The following is a 23,455-nucleotide window of genomic DNA, read 5'->3' as shown; positions in this document are numbered from 1 at the left end:
TCTTGTGAGGATTCACTTTTATAGCTTTTGTTTTTATCCATTGCTGGATGGATGTGGTGGTTTTGAGTGGGTTAATGTGAGTTTCGTAAAGAAAATATAAGGGTGCATTTGGTATGCTGTTTTCAGTTTTCAATTTTGCAAGACATTGAAATGTATTTGGTATGGTATTTTTGAAAATACATTTTCGAACAAAGTTAAATTTATAACATAAAATTCAAAACGTATTTTTGACTTTTGAGTGTTTTTGGTGAAACTTTTGAAAACACTTAAAACATGGAAAAGAAGCATTTTAATAAAATATTATTTAAATAAAATTGTAAAAAATTTAAAATTTAAAGCATAAGTATAAATTCAAAAAAATAAAAATTTTAAAAATTAAACTTAAAAATAAAATTGATAAATTCTAAAAAATTTAAATAAAAATTTTGAAAAAAAAAATAAATTTCAAATTCTAAAAAAATAAAATTTTAAAAAATAAAAAAATAAAAATTTTGAAAAAATAAAATTATAAAATTTTCTAGAAAAATACAAATTATAAAAAATAAAAATAAAAAAGGTTCAAGCTCTTAATGATTATTTACATAAAAAAATTCTAAACACAATATTTAAATGAACAAAAAATAAAAATATTCTCAGTTCACATCTTTAAATTTTATTTTTATTTTCTATATTTTGAACTCAATTTATTATTTATTTTTATTTTACTTTTGTAGTAAGAAAAAATATTTTAATATTCACAAACTTTAAAATGTATATATATTAGTTGATAATATATTAACATAAAATTTTTCTATTTTTACTACATAATTAAATTTCGTGGAATAAAGTGCCATAAAATAATTTTTCAAACTGTCAAATCAAATGTATTTTTTAGTTTTCTGTTTGAAGAAATAATTTTTCAAAATGACAAACCAAGCATATTTTTAGCAATTTTAAAACAGACCATCAAACAGAAAATTTCAATGAATTCAAAACTCAAAACTGAAACATAAATCAAATTGACCCTAAGATTTTCTATTAATAATTTTTGCGCTATTTGATGCTACATACACATGTAATAAAATTGTATATGCAAATAGCAATTTGAGAGCAGGCTTGGGCATTGGGTGGGACAGTCCGAGTATTTCAATGTCAGAACCATCCATTACAGTTTGGATACTGAAACTGAACCCAAACACATTTGGGTTTGGTTCAATCTGTTATAATTTTTTTTTTTTTTTAAATGCGAGCTAATAATACAAATTTTCTCCTCATGTAACATAAATATAAGAAATAAAATACGTCGTCAAGTACATATTTCATCACTTTCTCAGTCCACTACAAATATGCTACAAAATATCATCTTATTTTTAGCATTATAGTATCCCATATCTAGCAAGTATGCCCCCAAATAATTTCAAATATTTAGCACCAAATTACATACCCAAATAACAAATCAAAAGTTAGACCAATATTAAGGAAGTATTAGATTCTACAAATGTTATAAACAACATAAATTCATTCATTTGGAGCTAGCGTAAAAATCGGCATTGTAGATTTTTCTTTCCATCACATTGGGTCAAGGTAAATAAATTATAAAAAAGGATAAATTTGATTCTAAAGCTTGGTACCTATGATTTTTGTTCAAGAACCAAGAACCGTTCAGGACTTGATCGATTTTTGGTTTCACATTTTTTTTTTTAATGAAACCCAACCGAAACTTTGTGTTCCTATTTGGTTTTGGTTCAAAAAATTCAGTTCCAATCAAAATGTTCACTCCTATTTGAGAAGGTAAGGATATTTAATAAGCAAGCTTAATATGGAACAATTTTGAAAGACAAGCAGAGGAGCATGTAAGGAGAAAACTTGCCTTTGATGCACCATATGGGCACGGCTTGTGGGAACACCATCCCAATTCCACTTTAGCAGTCCTAGTTACCCAAAAAAGCAATGTGAATTGCTAGAAACATGTGAAGTATATAGCTAATCCAATAACGAAAGTTTTATAAAGAGATTGGAGCAAGCTTGGATACTCAAAAGAATTCGCACATGATGCTCGGACTCTTCATTTCGACCGGATTATCCGTGTCGACCCGACACAGATACGGGTATGGGATATGGGGTGGACACGGGAAAAATCAACTGGACATGGCAAATCTTAACTTGACAGGAGACGAAGAAGTTGACTTCTTCTTTGAATTTGAGTTCGATGAATTGTCATTGGCTATATAGGCGGTAGCTGGCAATGTGGCGCAGCCGCAAGTGTTGCTCTGCTCGAATTTATAGGCTAGAGGACAAAGACTTGTAGAGGACACTCTCACTGCCAATCGCTTGAAGTGAAGAATAGGGAAAGGCGAGACGATGAGTTTGTTAGGCTTTTTTTAATTGTGGTCCTTTCGTTGAGGTGGCCCTTTTTTAAAATACTAGGCCTACTATCTACGGCTGTGGTTAATTATAATTAGAAATCCATTTTGCCTCAGCCCCATATGATACAACATTTGCTGGAAGTTGGAGTTTGATTATGAAGATTTTTATTGGAGGTGACCATACTTTGATCAAATTTACATTTTAGTCATTCAACCTTTTTTCTAATTAAAAATCACCTAATTATTATTTAACTTTTTACATGTGAGTTTTTGGAAAATATATATATATATATATGAAGTTTGAAAGACGTACCTACGTACTTGTGTCCAAAAATTGGATTCTTTTTAACCATATCCTAGTACCCTACATTTTAGAAAATAAAAGATCCGACATTTAGATATATGCCCGTATTCGATATCCATACTCGAGTCCGAGCATCATAGAATATCTTTACTTGCTATTCTGCCTTATCCATCCAACTTAATTCTCAATCCCTATTGGAGGAGTTGCTAGCTTCAATAGCATTAACTGAGGTCTACTCTGAATTTAAACATGTGTGCATCTGCAATACTCCCATAGCTGCAGAGAGAAGTGTTTGGGAAGGGAGGACGAGTTGGGAGCTTATTTAGTCATTATTTATAGATCTTTGGTTGGAAGTGAATAAATTTTTCATGGTCAAGTTTAGCTAATATAAGTTTAAGATTGTTCTAATCAATTTCCTTGTTCTTCAATAATTACCAAAATTTGTGGTATGAAATAGAGAAACTGTTGTATGTTATGTATGCATGAATGTGGTTTTTCCTGGAAAATTTTGCAAATGCATTATTTTGGATATGGCGGTAGTGAAGTGATAAATATTCCTTCAAACGTTTATTTGTTTGTCAATTTTAAGAAATTAAGATCTTACAATTTGATTAATACAAGCTGGGATCTAGCTTCAAATGGGTAACTGGATTAGTTCTCTTACATTTCTTCTAGTGTGTGATATTTAAGACTTCATGGAAGTTTTCTTCGTAAATAAGTTTTTTCTGAAGCCACTTATCCTGTTGCCCATGAAAATTTCTTGCTAGTGTATGGTTGTAATTTCTTATGCAAATAGAAGAAGCTTTGATATGAAGGATGTTTGATTGGCGGTTGATTGAACTATTTGGTTGTTGAAAAAGATTTACTTAGAGTGAGTATTTTTCAATTTTATAATAGTTTCTGTCGAATATGTTGGATAAGAACAGAAAATGTGGACGATGTTCTCGGGATTAAAGTATGTAATTGATTTAACTGTATGCAGCCGTTCTTACTTTACTAGTAGTTCCCTGGAGAGAAACCTGTTAATTGTTATAGTGCCTTCTGCCTGAATTTGGATGCCAATCGTTAACAGAAGTTAAAAATCTTTATCGAGTCAAATAGCGGTTCAGTAGAAATGAGAATGTACGTCTGATAGCCTGTGTTTACTTACCCACCAAGCCACTGTCTGTGAGTTGCTAGCTCATTCTTCAACAGGCACGGTTGCTTGTATGTTGCGTCCATTGCTGAGATCATGGATGAAATATACACACACATGATGTGAATTGTGTTGGCGGTGTTCATCTAATCCTTTTCGACATACGCATGAATGCAAGCTTATTTGAAGTTTAAACGAAATAATGGTTTCTATGAATATTTGATTAGGCTTAAGCTTTTTGCGTTGTTTGCTTAAGTTGTTTGAAGTGCAGCAGACAGAACCCCCTGGAATCGAACCAAATATCGTTTTAATTTCCTGATATTTATTCAGTTTCTTTGCAATCTGGTCTAATCGTTGTTATTAATTTTAGTTCTTTCTTCTATTCATAGTTTACTCTCTTGGTTTCTTTTTTGCCAGTTACATGTTTATTCGCTTACTAATAGTTACGACAGAGGAACGATAACTGGATTGTCCACCCCATATGTTTATGGCATTTTATGGCATGTCTGATAATGTGGATTGGACCTTTCCCTCATGATTATTTTGTTTCTTTCTCCAAATTGAAATCGAAGGATTCTTTCCTTCTTCTTATTTGTCAATTTCCTTTTTTCACCTTTTTATCAGGGATTTTTCCCCTTTAGAATCTTTGCATCTCAGAAGCTTTCAACTTTATAATTTTGCTTTGTTCACTTACTTTTTGCATTTTTCCTGCACTCCATCGATCAAACTTATAAAAGTTAGCCTTAATGCAAATACTTGCATGTATAACTATTTCCGACATCTTGTAAGATCAGTGGGTTTCACTAAAACCATATAAAGACCCCTAATATTACATCTGAACAATGTTAAGAAAGAGAAGGGTTTTTTCCAAAAATTTCCATTTGGTCCATATATGTACACTGTTCTTTAAACTTGTTATCTTATGATGTAGTATTGCGTGTCAAATACGAGCTTTAAGTAGCTATTAGTAGCAAAACATTGAGAGATGCTTGGTTCACATGTTTTTTACAAACAGGGTACTTGACAATTTTGCATTGAAAGATGCTTGGATCAAACAAGTATTGCCAGCGCAGCAGCTGTAAAACTTTTGTGAACCCTTCCTTGTGTTCTAAAACATTTACCAGTGTGAGGGGATATTCCTGGCTTGTGAGGCTTGGGAATCATTAATTTATTCTAGAAATGGGATAAAGATAAGCTTGGAAAAAGGATAAGCCAAAAGGAGAAGAGAAAAAAAGGTAGAAAGGTGTCTATGTTTCATTGGCCATTCTTCGAGGTTGTAATAATATGAGTAAATATTGTAATTTAATAATTCAAGCGACCCCAATCGACAATCCCCATGTTAAAACCCTCATGTTTTAAGAGGGAAGGGAGAAAATTATTGACATGCAAATAAGTTGTGAAAGTATCATGTTTACAATTATATTTGTAGTCAAGTGATTGCTAAATAGCAATTAACCGAATAGAGTAACGGAAAGCGACATAATAGATATTATATTTATTGGTTTGTTATTGACTTCATGCATGTGTACTATATTGAATGTTTGTTTACCTTCAAAGCCAAGAAAAGTTTCATTGCATGTTTGTTTTCACTACGCCACCCATCCACAATCAACCACCACTAACGGATGTTGGTCCCACGGTGGTTCAAGTGTAACTAACAATCAAAATGGGTCATTTTTACATCATGATTATCTCAATCAAAATGGGTTGTTACATCTACCCAAATTTCGTGATTTGAATCATATAGTATCAAAAGAAAATGATAGGCATCTATAAAATCCATTTCTTTAGTTTAGCATTCAATAATATAATTCACGACGCATACTTTTCTATGTTTGCAGTATTGAAATAGACTAAGGCTCGTTTGATTTATATAAAAATTAGATTTTTATTAGATTTATTTAAATATTGATTGAATGTTTGGTTGAAAAATTGTGAGTTCTAAGAAATGTGCGATTGAATTTTATTATTGACTTTGACTATATATATATATATATTTCCCCTGGTACCATCTAATCTTCTTTAGAGAACATATAAAATCAAAATGCACACTGATGAGACATTATTTTCGTGAAAGGTCCAACATAATTAGATGGGCACTAGAATTTCTAGCCATGTTGCAAGAAAACAATTAGATATTGGGATGTAATATATTCACAATACCAAAATTAAATTCAAACAAACAAATATATTCATCTATTCATTCCGTTTATAGTTCAAATATTTGTAATACAACAAATTCAAAATAGGTAAATAAATATTGCAAGTCATTCCAATAAGAATTTGGTAGGTTACCTATTCTTCATGCTATCTCAAGAATTTACATACATTGGGTCCCACTAATATTCATGAATCTTTAGCCTTCGGATTCAAGTATATGCCCTCTAAAAGATTGGATCAATCAACAACATTTCAATCGTTTTGATTAAAAAGTAAGCAAAATTTAATTACTTTATCAAAAGTAATTTTATTGTGGACAAATTTACTTTTCAAAATGTAATTTTAAACACGACCAAACACAAGCATTCATCATCCATTCATCCTAATACTAACCCACAAAGTCCTAAGTGTGTAATTTGGTGTCCATTTTCTACAAGCTAATGTCTCGCATTCGAAGAAATTAAGGTAATTCTGTTAAACCTAATTATATTTCATACAGTAAAAAACGTTAATAGATTGAACCACCCTGACCCACCCCACCCCACCCCACGCCACCCCTATATATACGGCAAAGGTATAGTATAAATGTGACTCTATCATTTGTCCATAGAACTCCCTATTCCTTCTCTTCTGACCTTAAAACATTTGCAACATAACAAAAGCAATCATGTCGGCCAAGGATTGCGGCCACCACGACGAAGACCGGAAAAAGTTCTATCGCCACCTCTTGGCCATCTTCCTTGCATTCATCATCCTCGTCCTCTTCATCATCCTCCTTGTCTGGCTCATCTTGCGGCCGACAAAACCCCATTTCATCCTCCAAGACGCCACTGTCTATGCCTTCAATGTCTCGACTCTAAACGCCCTCACTTCTAACATCCAAATCACCATTTCTTCGAGAAATCCTAATGATAAAATCGGCATATACTATGATAAAGTCGATGTATACGCCTCGTACCATGGCCAACAAATAACCCTACCCACATTGCTTCCTTCTACGTACCAAGGACACAAAGACATCATAGTTTGGTCTCCATTTCTGTATGGAAATGCAGTTCCCATTGCACCATTTCTAACCGTTGCTTTGAATCAAGATCAGCTAGCAGGAACGGTGTTGATCGACATTAGGATTGATGGACGTATAAGATGGAAAGTTGGCACTTTCACTTCTGGGAGATATCATTTGTATGTGAATTGTCCTGCTTACATAAATTTTGGCAATAAAAACAGTGGCATTGCTGTTGGATCAGCTATAAAGTATCAACTGGTGATGGATTGCCATGTTGATGTTTGAAGAGTGGCGGGTCATAAAATTGGAGAGAGGCTCCGTGAAATAGGTAATGTCAGTGAAGACGACGTAGACGATTTTCACGTGGACAGAAAGACCTTATGAAGCTTCACAGTTCACTTCTCAGTTTCTTTCTTTATTTACTTTTGAATATATTTTGGGTTTAATTTGTAGTTTCTAATGTTATAATGTTCTATTATTTGATATCCTCGAAGAAACTATGTAGTAATTTGCAATATATGATGTTAAGAAAGGTGCAAGAAGTTGTCAAGAATTTTCATAATTATGATATATTTTGAGCTTGAATCACTTGATATATATATATTTTTCCCTCTTTACGAAGAAAGGACTTGATAAATTCGTCAACCGATGAGCCAGTGGCAGCGCTCTACTATTCTCTAGACTAGTGCTGAATCAATTGATCAAGTTTCATCCTCATGTTTTTCAGTACTTTTCACTTTTCTAGCTCGTCTAATATGACTTTATAACATCCATGAACATGAATAGATGTCATCATGATTTCTCATTTGAAGAGGATGAGGATTGGCTACCTACTACTCGCTGCATCTATACGCCATGCATTGACGCTTTACACCAATTTTGTGGGTTCATTGAATGAGTCTATGCATAATTGTCACCACATCTTCATTGCGTATGATTTAAGCAAATGTCACAAATTATTAATTGAATTCACAATCTAGAGTTACTTAGTATGTTGCAAATAATTGCATGTTGAATTTTTTATTTTTTTTTTCGAATTTAAACATTAATGGAAAAAATAAGGAAAAAGAGCAACGAGTGTCCCTAATCTTTTATGTGAGTTATATTTGTGTCACCAACTTTCAAGAATGAGCATTTTCATCCTTATATTTCAATTTATTGCACCATAGTCGAGCTACTTTTTTTCATCAAAAACTTTGTTCAAATTACAATTTTTTGTTGAAAAGACAACTCTAACCTTATCATGTTGATGAGTTGAGGCGCAATGCGTTACTTGTGGGTCATGTATACTACCAATATATTTTTATTATGTAGTGAAAAGACATGCATAGATGGGGAATTTGATATTGACCCTTACCTTGTCTATTGATATAAAAATATTAGTAAAAAAAGGAAGGGAATGCACCAACCTTAACTATCTCCAAAATCACAAGTCGGGGAGAAGATATATAATCTTTTAAAGCTACAATTGCAGGAGTACTATTTCCATTACAAAAACTTGATAAAGGACTACACCCAAAAAGTAATTTTTAGAATCCAATTTTCCTATGTACAAAGATAGCAATGGACAAAAAAGGGGACGTGTGAACTCGAAGTTTCGCTAACACAAGACGCGAAAAGTTTGAATATCATATTTTATGCAAAATATTGCCCAATTTCCCCAGACATATTTGGCTAACGATAAAATTTAAAGAGTTTAATTGTGAGTGAATATCAAAATTAACAACTTCTTGTCAGTTGAAAGTTAATTTGCAAAAAAAAATAAAAAAAAATAAAAATAGTTTTTAAAAGAAAAAAGAAAAGTAAGAGAGAATAATTGCTTTACTTTTATAAAAGCCTTTAGCATGGTGTACAGGGGGATCAAAACTGACTTATAACCCTGACTGGCCCGAACCCTGCTAGGTGTACAGGGCCTCGACAGGCCCCCCACCTATGGAGGACGCCCTTGGTAGTACAAGGCCCATGTGGCCATGTACAACCATCTTAATCCGTTCAAATAATGCCAAGGGCCTCGTCTCTATTGTCCTGGTGGCCCCATCTCTAATGCCCCAGTGGCCAATTGGGCTACACGTGGACTAGGCCATAGCCTCGACCCACGACCCAACTCTATTTATTTGGTGTTTGGGTCTCGTTCACGGATCTCAATCACGAGATTAAGAGTCACACTTGTGCAATTATCTTGATCTCTATTGTTCAATTTTTAGAAGGATATAATGAATAATCGATTAGAGCGAATTAAAAAAGTGGAAATTACATGCATCCATGTTTTTTAAATTCTAACTTCAAAAATTAAGTTTACGGTTTATTTTATACAAAAATTAGGTGATAGTTTCATATTTTAATATCAATAATAATATTATAAATTAATTTATATACTCCTACCTAAACTACCCCCATCAAACCCCTAAATCATTTTATTTCTCTTCTTCCTCTCCCTTCCTCTCCATCATCTTCCTCACACATGAACCACCGTCGTCATCGTAGACCACCTCCAAGTGCCAACAATGCTCTTCGCTGTGAGCATCTAGCGACGCTAAGCAGAGAAGCTCTACACAACATTGCTTCAATGATGCTTGGATCGTGGCTATAGAGGTGATCATGTGGAGAGTGGAGCCAATCCTCTTGTATGGGGGCACATAAAAGTACACTTTCCAATTGGAAAACTCGCTAGAAACGAATATCACTCGCCTAATTTGACACCTAGCCTCTTGACTTGGTAGTGGTGGTGTCAACGGTGCCTTCAATGTTGCCTTCACTCTTGTCGTGATGGAGTAGACTTATATTTATGTGCTTGATGAGGAATTGAGGATGGTGGGTTTGACCATTGTTACTGTATTTCGAGGAATTGCCCAACATCATAATTGTATTGAAGATGATGGGATAAAGAGTGATTGTGACCGTTGATTTGTCACCAATAAATAATGTCACCTAACAAAATATGAGATTATAACTAAATTTGTAATCGTGACATATAATTTGTTAAGTTGTGAATTGTAAAATTGTGATTTGTGCTCGAGAAATAATATGAGATCAATTAATTCGATAATTTGTGACTGTAAAATAAGCTGCGACTTGATAAATTTGTGATTTGTGATCAAGAAATAATACCTGATTTATTAATTTGATAAATTTGTTACTGTAAAATAAGTTGTGACCATTCAAATTTGTGATCTGTCATCGAGAAATAATATATGTCCTATTCATTTGATAATTTGTGATTGATTAAAATAAAATAAAAGTTGTTACCTATAAAATTTGTGATTTGTGATTGTGACGTTTGTAATTGGGATTAGTACATAACTGTGATCATAAATTGTACGCTATTGTGACACTAATTTCTTAATTTTGAAATTGTATTTTGTAACCACCTTATGCTCTTGTTTGATCCTTAATATTTTTAAATTACATTTTTTCTCTTTCTTTTTATAAAAAATGCATTGTTCAATAAAATGATATTACACGCAAATTCAAAACTTTTTCTTATTTTTTAACTATATATTTTTCATCAATCTATTATTTCTAAATGCATTCTTAATTAAAAATGGGGCTCAAACATGCTCTATATAGGTATTGTTTCCATCAAAGAATGATAATGAGTATGTTTCCAGCAAGCGATGGACGACGAGATCGTGTAGTGTTCAAATATAGGGGCTGCTCTACCATACTCCATGGGCTAAGGCCTTAAATACTGGGTCGGCATACCGGTCCAGCATGGCCCTCCTATTGGCCTAGCTACTGAGCCCTCTTACAAATTTTGTAGAATGTACTGGGCCTATTATTAAAAGGACTGTCCCATAGCAGCCCTTTTAACCCCCCTGCTCTTGTAAGAACTAGTTTGCATCTGTGTGATTTCTGATATAAAAATATCTGTCTTGCATTCCTAAAATATTGTACATGACAGATTGCATTTTAGTTTGATTTCCTCGTGTTAATTGAATTCTAGATTTTACCTTTATGGTATTCTGATATTGTAATCTTAACCAAGTAATTTTTCCCCTTTTATTTTTTTGCTTTACTTGGTTTTTTCGTTGGGATTCACTTTTAGAGCACGTTAGGCTATGGCTAAAAAATGTAAAATTTTTTGTCAGTAATTTTTTTAGCCCAAAACATTTATTGGACTCTTTTTTCTCTTACTTTCAGATAGAAAAAGGTTTTTTGTTCTTGTGCAACTTTAATCGTACCGTCAATAAATTTACTTAAAAGTGAAAATTTTAAGCTTGGCCTGAAAGGCTCTTAGTTTGTATTTCTGCGGAAAAGGGGTGGGTGGAAAGAGAAGGAGATTTTTTTATCATTTGCTGAGTCTAAGTGGTATTTGATTTTTCATGTTGATCAAATATGCAGGGCATTGTGAAAAATTTATCAACTCAGGTTACATTGAACCCTGCAATTATACGTGCAGGAACTCAGAAATAAAGGGCAGAATCTGATGAAGAAAAGAAGAACTTTCATTAGTTAGAACTTGAGAACTTTGTGAGTTACATTCAACTATTTATAGACATACCAGCTGGATCAACTAATTGACAAACTAACTTTCTAACTGACTAACTAACAGAGATAACTAATTAACTGAGTTAACTGAATTTTCAACTTTTTCTGCTGGTTTCCGGTTTGCTTCTGCTGTATTGTAAGAGCCCCCCCCAAGAGGGGCATAGATGTTCAAAATGCCCATCTTGGAGATATGGTTGTGAAACATGGCTGAGCCAAGGGGTTTAGAGAAAACATCTGCTAGTTGGTGGTGAGAAGTAACTTGGATGATCTTGATTAATCCAGAATGTAACTTTTCACGGACGAGATGACAGTCAATTTGAATGTGTTTGGTCTTTGCATGATGGACAGGGTTTGTGGCAATTGAAAGAGCTGATTTACTATCTGTGTATAAGAGTGCAGGCTGAGGATGAGTGATAGCCAAATCATGTAGAAGATAAAGTAACCATTGGAGTTCACAGGTTGTGGATGCTAAAGCACTATACTCAGCTTCAGCTGAAGATCTACTAACACTGGTTTGCTTCTTGGATTTCCAGGAGACTAATTCCAAGAAAAATGGCAATACCAATAACACTTCGTCTAGTGTCAATGCAGCCGGTCCAATCACTGTCACTGTAAGCTTTGAGGTGTAAATCAAATTTGGTAGGAAAGAATAAGCCTTGACCTGGTGTGGCATTAATTTATCTAAGAACTCTATGAGTAGCATTTAGGTGAGATTGAGCTGGTTTGGACATGAATTGACTAAGAACTTGTACAAAGTAAGCCAGGTCAAGTCTTGTAATGGTGAGATTTATTAATCTCCCAATAGGCCTTCTATAGACTGATGGATCAGAGATGAGGTTTGCTTCTTCTGATTTGAGTTCGAGAGTAGATTACATAGGAAATGCCACTGGTTTGCAACCAATGAAGCCGGAGTCTTCAAGGATGTCTAAGGAATATTTTCATTGACAGAGGCTGATTCCATGCTTTGATCTAGCAACCTCCAAACGAAGAATGTATTTTAATTCACCAAGATCTTTGATTGTGATATGATAATCCAAAAAATGCTTGAGGACCTGAATTTCATGAAGATTGTTGCTGGCAAGAAGGATGTCATCAACATAAACCAAGAGGACAAGGAAAGAATCAGCAATAGACTTCAGGAATAAAGATTGTGAGATGTTTGTTTGAGGCCATATAGGCTTTTATTTAGTTTGTAGACAAGTGAGGGATTAGGACTGGGATAACCTTGAGACAGTTCCATGTAGACTTCCTCATGTAAATCACCATGAAGGAAAGTATTGTTAACATCTAATTGGTGCAAAAACTAATTATTTACTGCTGCAATAGCCAATAGAACCCGAACAGAGGTCAATTTTGCAACAGGGAAGAAGGTGTCAAAAAAATCCTGGCCTTCTTGTTGAGTGTATCCTTTAGCAACTAACCGTGTTTTGTATCTTTCCACAGTACCATCTACTTTGAATTTTACTTTGTAAACCCATTTGCAAATCAATCTTGTGTTTATCAGGTGGCAAGATGAGTCAGGGTCCAAGTATTATTCTTTAAAGAGCTTGAATCTCACAATTCATGGCAGCGTGCCAGTGTGGAAATCTGATAGCTTGGCTATAATACTTTGGTTCATAAACATTTGAAATGGATGTAACAAATGCCTTGTGTTTCGGGGAAAGTCTATCAATAGAGATAAAATGAGAAAGAGAGAAAGGTAAACCTGAAGCATATGGACTAGCCAGCATTATGGAAGACTGGATTACATTGGAAGAAGTAGGTAGATCACAATGATAGTCATTCAGATAGGTGGTTATATGCTTTGTTCTAATGAATTTTCTGGGAGGAGGTTGAAGAGTAGGTAAATCTTTTTTTGGTGAAGAAATAGGGAAAGCATGATCAGGCACTGGATCAATATTGACTTGGGTCTGGCTATTGCTGGTTTCTGTTGATTGGTTTATTGCTGGTGTATGTGGATGGGAATAATCAAAGTATGGTTCAGGTATAAAAAATATGTGAGGATTAGCAGGTGAGGAGTTTTTATAAGGACAGGAAGATTCATGAAAGATGACATTTCTACTAACAAAGGTTCTGTGATATTGTAAATCATATACCTTATATCCTTTGTATCCAAGAGGATAACCAAGGAATATGCACCTAGATACATGAGGAGAGAACTTAGTTCTATGATTATTGAGTGTACTGGTGAAGCATAAGCAACCAAATATTTTGAGGTGATCATAGTCTAGTGGCTTTTGGAAGAGCAGCTCATAAGGGGTTTTGTTGTCGAGAATTGGAGATGGTATCCAGATAATGATGTGAACTGCTGTGAGTATGCAGTCACTCCAAAAGATGAGAGGAACATTTGATTGAAAAAAGAAGGCCCTTGGCTACTTGTAGGATGTATTGGTGCTTTCTCCCTACAATTCGATTTTGTTGTGGTGATTCAACACAACTTTTCTAATGAAGGATTCCATGAGAGTTATAAATTCTGGCATGAGGAACTCAGCACCATTGTGAGTTGACTCAATTCTAAAGGTCTTTATTTTGGTGTTAAACTGTGTAATGACCGTTTGATAGAAGTTCTTTATGTGGCTACGAGTTTCGGACTTGGATTGCATCATGAAAACCTAGGTGCATCTAGAATAATCGTCAACTATAGTGAGGAAAAATCTGTAACCATTAAAAGAAGGCACATGGAAAGGACCCCAAATATCACAATGTACTAAGCAAAAGATTTTATTTGATACTGAATTACTAATTGGAAAGGGTAACTTTTTCTGCTTTGCTAAGGGACAAATTTCACATTTATGTAAATTTTTACAAGGAATATGAGAAGAAATGCATGGGATCTTGGACATTCTGGTGTTGGATATGTGTCCAAGTCTGCAATGCCAGAGATTGTAATTAAATTGAGCTGAGACATGTGTGGGGCTGTTGGTAATAGGTAGAGGTTCAATTTTGTCTTGAGCTATCATGTAGTGATATAGGCCATCTGTTTCTTTAGCACAGCCAGTCATCTTCATGCTAGCCAGATCCTGTATAAGACAATGGAAGGCAGAGAAAATTACATGGATATTGGAAAATGTAGTTAGTTTAGAGACTGATATCAAATTGAATGAGAAAGATGGCACCCATAAGACATTTTCAAGAAGAAGACTATCAGAGATTCACTTTTCCAATATGGTTGATTGGATATAAGAACCATTTGGTAAGTGAACTTTGGTGGTTGTGGCTGAGTCAATGAGTTAAAGAATGTAGGTGAATATACCATATGGTCTGTTGCACCTGTGCCAATTATTCAGGTATTGATTTTCGGTTTGGAATAAGTTGAATTACAGAAAGAAATACGTGTTCGAACTGTAATTCAGGATTCAAATATGGGGTTCGACGATGATTTCATAATAGTTGTAGTACAACATATGTGACAATGAAGAAGAAAACCCTAGATCAAGGAAAATGGTGGCTGCTGTTTGAGGTGCTGTGTTGGGCTATTGAAGGGATATTTGTTGAGTCTTAGCAAATGCTAATAATTGTTGAAAGAGATCTTGATTGAATGAAATGCTTGGTTCCTCATGTTCTGCAGATTGGTCTAGGCTTACAACATGAGCAGCAGAGGTATCAATCAAGGTTCTTGGACCTCTTGGTCCCTTCCAGCCAGGAGGATATCCTATGATTTGAAAGCATTTATCAGCAGTGTGATTGGGGTATCCACAATGGGTACATTCTGGCTTCTTCTTGTCCTTCCAAGAGTGAGGTTTATTGAATGTTCTATGAGGTTGTCTTGCTGTCATAGCAGCTGATTCTGGGGAGGAGTGATTCTGCAGGTCCCTTTGACTCTCTTTTTGAAGCATAAGGGCATAAACTTGAGCCAATAATGGACGGGGAGAAGTAAGCAGGAGTTGGCTTCTTAGTGCAGAATAGCATTCATTTAATCCAACAAGAAACTTCATGACAGCATCTGATTGCTGAGTGTTTGATATATTCTTCAATGTATCTCTAGTGTAATTGGAGAGCATCCCACAACTGAACTTAGGCAGAGGTCTGTAGCTGATATATTCTTCCCAAATAGCTTTGAATGAGTTGTAATACACGGTGAGACTTTGTGATCCTTGAGAAATGGAACTTAGGCATTTCTCCAAATAGTATACTCTAGGTCCATCACTTTGAATGTACCTGATTACCTGATTTTGAGTTCATTCCATACTTCATATGTTGAGGAAATGTATAACAGACTTTGACAAATATCTTTGCTGATTGAATTCAATAGCTAAGATAAAACCAGATCATTTGCTCGAACCAAACAATTATACGTAACAATAGATGATGGACTTGGGGATTTCAAGGATCCATCAATGAAGCCTAATTTATTTTTCACGCTCAATGCCATGGAAATTGAGCGGCTCCAAGAGTTGTAATTGTCTCCATTGAAGATTTCAGAAACAATCAGTGCACCAGGATTGTCACTAGGATGTAGATAATAATGACTGGTTGGATCATCAGCAGGATTGAAAAGAGAATTGTCTGAGCTTGACATGTTTCAAGTAAATTTTTGATGAATAAAGGGAAGAATTTGTTAAAGCTCTGATACCATGAAAAATTCATCAACTCAGGTTACATTGAATCCTACAACTATACGTGCAGGAACTCAGAAATAAAGGGCAGAATCTGATGAAAAAAGAAGAAGAACTTTCATTATTTAGAACTTGAGAACTTTGTGAGTTACATTCAACTATTTATAGACATGCCAGCTGGATTAACTAATTGACAAACTAACTTTCTGACTAACTAATGGAACTAACTAATTGACTGAGTTGACTGAATTTTCAAATTCTTTTGGAGGCTTCCGGTATGCTGGTGCTGTGCTTTTGCTGTATTGAAAGACATTGGGTAAATGAACTCTTTAAATGGTAAATAAGGCTTTGACTTTTAAGTAGTTTTGTGATAAGTAATTTTTTGCTTGAATGTTTTCGGTAAAGGAGAATAAAAATGGAACGCATTGAACCTTTTTAATTATAGTAGAAATAACGAAGATATTAGAGTTACAATAGATAATAATATTAGTATCCCAAGAACGGCTGTTTTGGGCCGAAGAAAAAAACATGAAAAAGGATATAATGCATAATTAGAAGTCAAAATATGTGTCATTACACCAACTAAGCTTTTAAGTTGATAGACCCTGGATTAAAATCTAAGTTAAATTCCACAATTAATTTAAACACATATTTCATGTGACCCACAATATTTCAACTACACATTTCATCAAATTTTATCAAAATTTAATAAAAAAGTGATTATAATCCACTCCAAATAGGGGCATATCGTTGTTAAAGAAATGTCTATAAGATAAATATAAAAGAAATGATGGTATTAAGATACTAAACTGATAGAACAAAAAATTAGAACAAGAGGTGAATGTGACATTAATTGATAATTAATTAAGGGAATGCCGATTTAGATAGTTGGGTTGATCTTGCTAAAGCTCTCACTTGCAAGATTGATGTGATTTCAATCGAACAAATTACAAGGTATTATACAAAATTAACATTGGTCTGACCTAGTTGTAAAAGATTGGATCGAACGGAGTTGTGAACGAGGATTTATGTTGGTAATTTTTTTATACATTTTTTAATCTTTATGAGTTATCCTTTCTTCTTTTATTTTCAGAATCGAATGAGCACAATTCAGGGTGTTGAATTTTATTTGTCAATATCTGAATATGGATTATCTTTCGTTTTTAGACTTTTTACTTTTTGTATTAACATTACATTAAGATGAACTTCTGTTGGAACATCAAAGTCTGTCTGACAAAGTGCTTTACTTTGTTGTAGGTAAGCCCAAAACTTGCAGAAGACTATTCATCTCATTTTTGAATTATTTCATGACCTCCAGCTGGCATGCCTTTAGCTGTTCTATTTTCTATTACATGCTGCTCTTTTTGCAAAATTTTTGGGCTCTATTTGAGTTTGTCAGTGTATGAGGATGACATCTGGAGATGCTGAGTTTAGTCAAATTCCATACTATTAACAAAATCCAGTTCATTAAAAGGATTCAAACAACTTTTGCAGTGTGTGGATTTCGCTATTTTAGTTCAGCATCAGACTGGAATCATGAATCTTCTGTCTTTCCTTCAAGTTTGGTAAAGAGGTTTCCTCAAAACGATGAGGGTATCTTTTGGGATTTGGATAACAAGCCACCAAAACCATTTCCTCCATATGATGCTGCCACAAGGTTAAAAAAGGCCGCTGAAGAATTTGGGTCTGTTCAATATACGATAGCTTATGCCAATCATTATGCTTTTTGATATGTTCCACCTTCAGTCAGGGTGTAGAAGGGGGAGAGGAAAGCACTGAATGAGCTGGAAAATATGGGTGTTGTTAAGTCAGATGAACCATATATATGTCGAGTTTGTGGGGAGAAGCTTTTATAATAATGAGAAGTTTATTAATCATTTCAAGCAAATTCATAAACGTGAGTAGATGAAAAGGTTAAATCAGATTCAGTCTGCATGAGGGAAGATGATGGTGAACTTTGTGGCAAAGAATGCCATGCTGCTAGGGATATTTTGACTCCAAAAGTGGGGTATGGGTTGATGGATGAATTGAAACGGGCAGGGTTTTGGGTTGGGAAGGTTTCAGATAAGCCACCGGCGGCTGACTCTGCATTGAGAAATCATACGATGGATATTATGGACAGAAGAATGGTTGAGCGTATTGTACTTGTGACTGCTGATTCAGATTTTGTGGAGATTCTGAAGGAAGCAAGATTGAGGTGTTTGAAGAGAGTGGTTTTGGGTGATGACAATGATGTGGCTCTCAAAAAGGATTGCTGATGCTTCATCTTCGTGGCAGGAGATCATGATGGGGAAGGCTAAGAAAGAGGCTGTATCAGCTTTGGGGCAGTGGAAGGACCATGATATTTTGAAAAAGATTGGAATGGAGTTTTGATCCAGAAATAGAGAGATTTATTTTGTTCAGAAGTTCTGAATAACAACTCTGATTTTGAATGTTTTCTTTCTGGTGAAAGCGACGGTTCTGTATCAAAGAAAAAAGACGGAGCTTTGTGGGAACTGGAGTCCAGTATAGAAGATGCAGAAAAGCCTTGACTGTCATTGAAGTTAATGTTTGACGAAAAGGTTTTTGTGGATCTGATCATTTGGCAACTGATTCTTCCCTGTCATTAGCATGTAACACATTCTGGAAGGAGTAGGAAGTCGTGCTCACTGTTTTTAGTAAAGAATAAAAAATAAAGCACCATTACTTCACTTCTTGGAAGATTTAAACTCACAATGGCAGTCCTTGGGGCCTACTTGAGCCATATAGATACTACCAGAGTACCTTCAAGAAAAGCTATAAGTTGGAGAACGCTGAGTTCATAGAAGGGTATAGCTTGGTAACCTCTCTTAATCACGAGGTATCTGCAAGGGTGTTGCCTACTAAAGCTTTGGTTCATCCCCAAGTTTAAGCTCCAAAGCTTTCATTTATGATTATGAGGTTTCGTTAGCCAGGATACCGAGGGTTCTCTGCTGTTGAAAGTCTTGGGTTGAGTGTTTTCAGGTTATGATTGTGAATGGAAACTGTCAAAATATGTTGACGAGGAAAATGATGGAAGCTTGTTCTTCACTTGGCCATTAGAGTTTCAATCCATTGATTGGTATTGCAAGTTGGGTTTCTCTTGCTCCAATTTCTACTTCATTTCGATGAAAGTTGATATATGTTAAACTCTGAAATTTTGAGTATTAAGGAAGAAAAAAAACTAAATATCTTTCCATTGTATCGTCTTATCCTGTCCAATACTGTTTATCAAACATGCAGTTGGACCACATGTTATTTTTTATTTTTTATCCTTTGAAAAAATGAGTGGATGCAATTCACTTCATGGATATAATTGTGTTTTCTCAATGGACGAAGGTGTTCATCAATTTCAAAGTTTTTAACATATATATTTTAGCTGTTTTACATTTTGAAATTGTATATGTGTATTCTTTCTACATATTCAATTCTACAATAATCGGCTTTAAATTCTAGGATATTCGTTTTGAATGTGCTTGCTTTATGTTTGTCTAATTAAAAGCTGTAGAATGAATGCTTCTTACTACATGAAACATGTGTTGTGGAGCAGATAATCATTTCACTTTATAACAATGAATATATGTGTCTGCAGTTGGGGCAGGACAGATGCATTATTTATATTACTTGTCTATATTTGAAATTTAAAAAACTTTGCATAAATAGTATGTTATCTGTAAAAGGAACGTTTATTTTGGAACAACCAAATATGATTTTTGCAGATGTGGGGATCAGGGATAAAACTGAGTTTTGGTGGACTTGGGACAGACATATTTTGGCGAGATAAATGATATTTCTATTGCAGGTTGAAGTAGATGAACATTTATTGTTTGTTGATCCCCAGTTCTGCTCTGTGATTTGCATTGCTCTCAAAGTTGAAGATGGTTTCACAAAATTTGCACAAAGGAGAAGTTGGCTTTATCTCAGAATCGGATATCTGTAGGATAGACACGGATGGCATTTTCAGTAAAGTGAATTAGTTGGGTGGACTGGACTTTAGAGAAGGGTGTAGAGTGGATGTAAGAGTGGGGATGAGCTGGGAAATTTTTTTATTGGATAGAACTCGTAAGTCTTAAAGTGGGGTTTACAAAATTTGCATTATGAAGATGGCTTGAACTTGAGAGGGATATCTATATGATAGACGCTAATGACATGTTTGATGTATTGAATTTATAAAATGGACAGGATTTCTGTAAGGAAGTAGAGGGGAAGCAAAAATGGGTACCATATTGAAATTTTCAATCACTCGACAAATGCCTAACACTATTAATCTTGGTAGGATAACAATGCAAGTCCATCATGCCGAACATGCTCTGGTAGAGTCAAAGTGAGTTAGACCCGGCACGGGTCGTGCTATGGACGGGCCCATTTGAATATAGATAGGGAAAATTCATGAGTCATGTATTAAATATGGACATTTCAATTTTCGGGTTTTAAGTTTTGAAATTCAAAAATCAAGTATTAATTAATTAATTAAAAATATTTTATTAATTAAATATTCTAAGGTCACAATTATACAAATAATGATCACAGGCGCATACTTATATGTCACAATGTTACATATTATCAAATTAATTGGTCATTGATTATTTCACGGTCACAAATCAAAATATTTAAAGGTCACTGATAAGAGTGCAAAATATCATAATTTTCCCCTCTTAATTATTGCATTTGTGTTACTATTTGATATCAAAATGCACTCATTATACTTATATTTTGATTCAGGTAGCATGTTTATAAAGCCATGCGGTCGCATGGTTGCCTTCCGAAAACTTCTGGGGTCATTTTGGTTGAACCATGCGGCCGCATGGGTATTTTTCGAGAGCGAAATCCCAGATTCCTATTTTGACGTGGACACTTATGGAAACTTGTTTGGCACACGTTTTTAAGCCCTAATCTCGACCCAGAAAGCGATTCTTCCTCTATACATCAATTTTTTCTCATCTTGGGTGAAGAAACTCCATGAAAGGCTAGAAATTCTTGGTGAAGCAAGGGAGGAACTTGATTGGTATCGATTATTTCAACGTTCTTTCTTGCATGTAATTTTTTTTTCCATTGTTAAAAATTCTAGAATTAGATTTCTCATGTTTGTTGGGTATGTTTGAGATTGGGTTAGTTCATATTAGATTTTCATGAATTCAATCAAGTTTTTTTCATCGAATGATCAAAGTATTTCTTAATTTTCAATTTCAAAATGTTTGTTGGTGTGATCTTTTACTATCATTTGCTTGAGGTATATGATCGATTTTGGATCTAATTTCAATAAATAATTGTGGAATTATGCTGTGCAAAAAATCTAGATTTGGAACTCTTAAGGAATTAAAGAAGGGTTTGAATGTATAGATCTTCCAATTAAAGTGTTAGCATAAAAAAAAAAAACCTTTAATTGAGTATCTTTATGCAAAATTGACGTTGATTGATCTGATCTAATCGACGCTTCACACATTGATTTAAATTTCCTTAACTTATACATTGTTATTTGAATTCTATTTCAATTGATACGTTACATTTACATAAAATTACAACAAAACCCTAGCTTTTGATTCTTTGGATTATTTTCCATCTCTCTATGGATACGACACCCCAAAACTATACTACAGCCATCACATTATACTTTGAGCGTAATCAAATTTTGGCGTCGTTGCCGGGGAGACGTTTCAAATACTTGAAGGATTCTCGAGCAAAAGGGTGACTTCGTTTCTTTTTTTACATTCTTTTAGTTAGTTTAATTTATTTTCTTAAATATTTTGTTATTTCTCATTTAGTTTCATTTTTTTTGTATTTTATGAATATGCTTTGAGACGAGTGACGGCGATTTATTGCTAGGCCTCAACTAGTGTTTAAATCACTTTCTAACCCTCTTTTTGATACTGCATCTGTTGGCACGAATATCACACTACACAACACAATGTCTGATAGTGAGCATGACGATGCGCCCTATAGGACCTTGCATGATTACCTTCACCCCACACCACATCTACACCGTCATGCATCATGTTTCCTCCTAACATGCCACGTATGGACCTAAAATCGGGAATGATTCAACTTCTTCCCAATTTTCATGGTCTTGAAAGCGAAAATCCATACGTGTATATTATGGAGTTTGAGGAGGTGGTAGCAACCTTCCACAATCAACATGGTACATTGGATGCAGTCAGGCTAAATTTTTCCCATTTCACTCAAAGAACGAGCACGTGTTCACTACGACCACGTTCGATTGGGACTTGGGTTGAAATGACCCAAGTATTCTTTGGCAAATACTTTCCCCATCATAAAACAACTACTTAAAAAAAAACAAATTTCTTCTTTTGTCCAAAAGGACAACGAAACTTTATATCAAGCATGGGAAAGATACAAAGAATTGCAAACTCTTTGCCCCCACAATGGTTATGAAAGTCGGCGTGTTGTGAGTTACTTTTATGAGGGATTATTACCTAGGGAGTGACAATTTGTGGAAATGATGTGTAATTGTAAGTTTCTACAAAAAGATCCGGATAAAGCCATAGAGTATCTAGACGACTTAGCTGAAAAGGCTCACACTTGGATTGAACCTGATGCCTCCAATAGCACCAATAGGTCACAACCTCAGGGAAACTCTACCATCACCGGCATTTATCACTTTAGGGAGGAAGACAACCTTAGAGCCAAGGTAAAAAGCCTCACTAGAGAATTAAAAGGTCTACGTGCTAAAGATTCAAAACCTACACATGTTGTTTCCCGTGTTGAGTCTGAAGGGTTTTGTTTTGTGTGTGGTGGCATGGATCATCCAGCACAAGAGTGTGCTACTTATGCTGAGATGAGGGGACTCTATGAGGAATACTGTAATACTTTAGGCGTATATCAAAAACCCTACACCCCTTACTCCGAGACTTATAACCCAGGGTGGCGAAATCATCCCAACTTTAGCTGGAAGTCTGAGAACCAACAACATGCCCAACAAACTCGAGCTTACAATGCACCCCCACGTCAACCCATGTCCTCTAGAAATTCCTTAGAAGACACCCTACATGCATTCATCGAGGCATAAGGCAAAACAAATCAAAAATTTGAGACTATGATTGCCCAGGTAGTCGAGGAAAACAAAGAGATAAAGAATCATATATCTAACTTAACCAATGCCTTAGTTGTAGGGGAACGTGAGAAGTTTTCGGCTCAAGCTCAACCAAACCCAAAAGGGTAGCACATGGCACAAACCTCAGGATCAGAAAAGACCAATTTTAAAGAGGCGAATGCCATAACCATTAGATCAGGGAAGGTTGGTGTTGTAGAACCAACCCCTCTACCTAAAGAGAACGGAAAAGAGCCAAGTGAGCCTAATAAGAGCAGTCTTAGTGAGGAAGTAGTGGAAAACCTAGCTTGAATACCTTTCCCTCAAGCTCTCAAGTCTACTTCGAAATCAACAGGTCAGCATAATGAAATCCTAGAACACCTCAGACAAGTCAAAATCAATTTGCCTCTCTTGCA

General features: G+C 34.9%; 3 protein-coding genes across 3 annotated transcripts; 2 read left to right on the top strand and 1 right to left on the bottom strand.

Moving 5' to 3' along the window:
* Nucleotides 1-6,529: 6,529 nt before the first annotated feature.
* Nucleotides 6,530-7,541, top strand: LOC111403528 (NDR1/HIN1-like protein 1). The gene has a single exon (XM_023032071.1). It carries the CDS (start codon nt 6,612-6,614, stop codon nt 7,236-7,238), a length of 627 nt encoding a protein of 208 aa, XP_022887839.1. The 5' UTR covers nt 6,530-6,611; the 3' UTR covers nt 7,239-7,541.
* A 7,373-nt stretch (nt 7,542-14,914) lies between these two features.
* Nucleotides 14,915-15,960, bottom strand: LOC111404505. Its single transcript, XM_023033299.1, has 2 exons — nt 15,706-15,960; nt 14,915-15,607 (listed from the first exon to the last, which is right to left on the bottom strand). Exons 1-2 carry the CDS (start codon nt 15,958-15,960, stop codon nt 14,915-14,917), a joined length of 948 nt encoding a protein of 315 aa, XP_022889067.1.
* A 96-nt stretch (nt 15,961-16,056) lies between these two features.
* Nucleotides 16,057-19,282, top strand: LOC111403527. The gene is given in 6 exon segments (XM_023032070.1): nt 16,057-16,140; nt 17,255-17,835; nt 17,837-17,972; nt 17,975-18,240; nt 18,242-18,352; nt 18,354-19,282. Coding segments are annotated over 5 exon segments (990 nt in total). The 5' UTR covers nt 16,057-16,140; nt 17,255-17,418; the 3' UTR covers nt 18,414-19,282.
* The last annotated feature ends 4,173 nt before the right edge of the window (nt 19,283-23,455 follow it).

Source organism: Olea europaea, chromosome 11, assembly GCF_002742605.1.
Source record: "Olea europaea var. sylvestris chromosome 11, O_europaea_v1, whole genome shotgun sequence".
Lineage (NCBI taxonomy): Eukaryota > Viridiplantae > Streptophyta > Magnoliopsida > Lamiales > Oleaceae > Olea > Olea europaea.
This window is presented reverse-complemented; position numbering and strand designations above follow the sequence as displayed.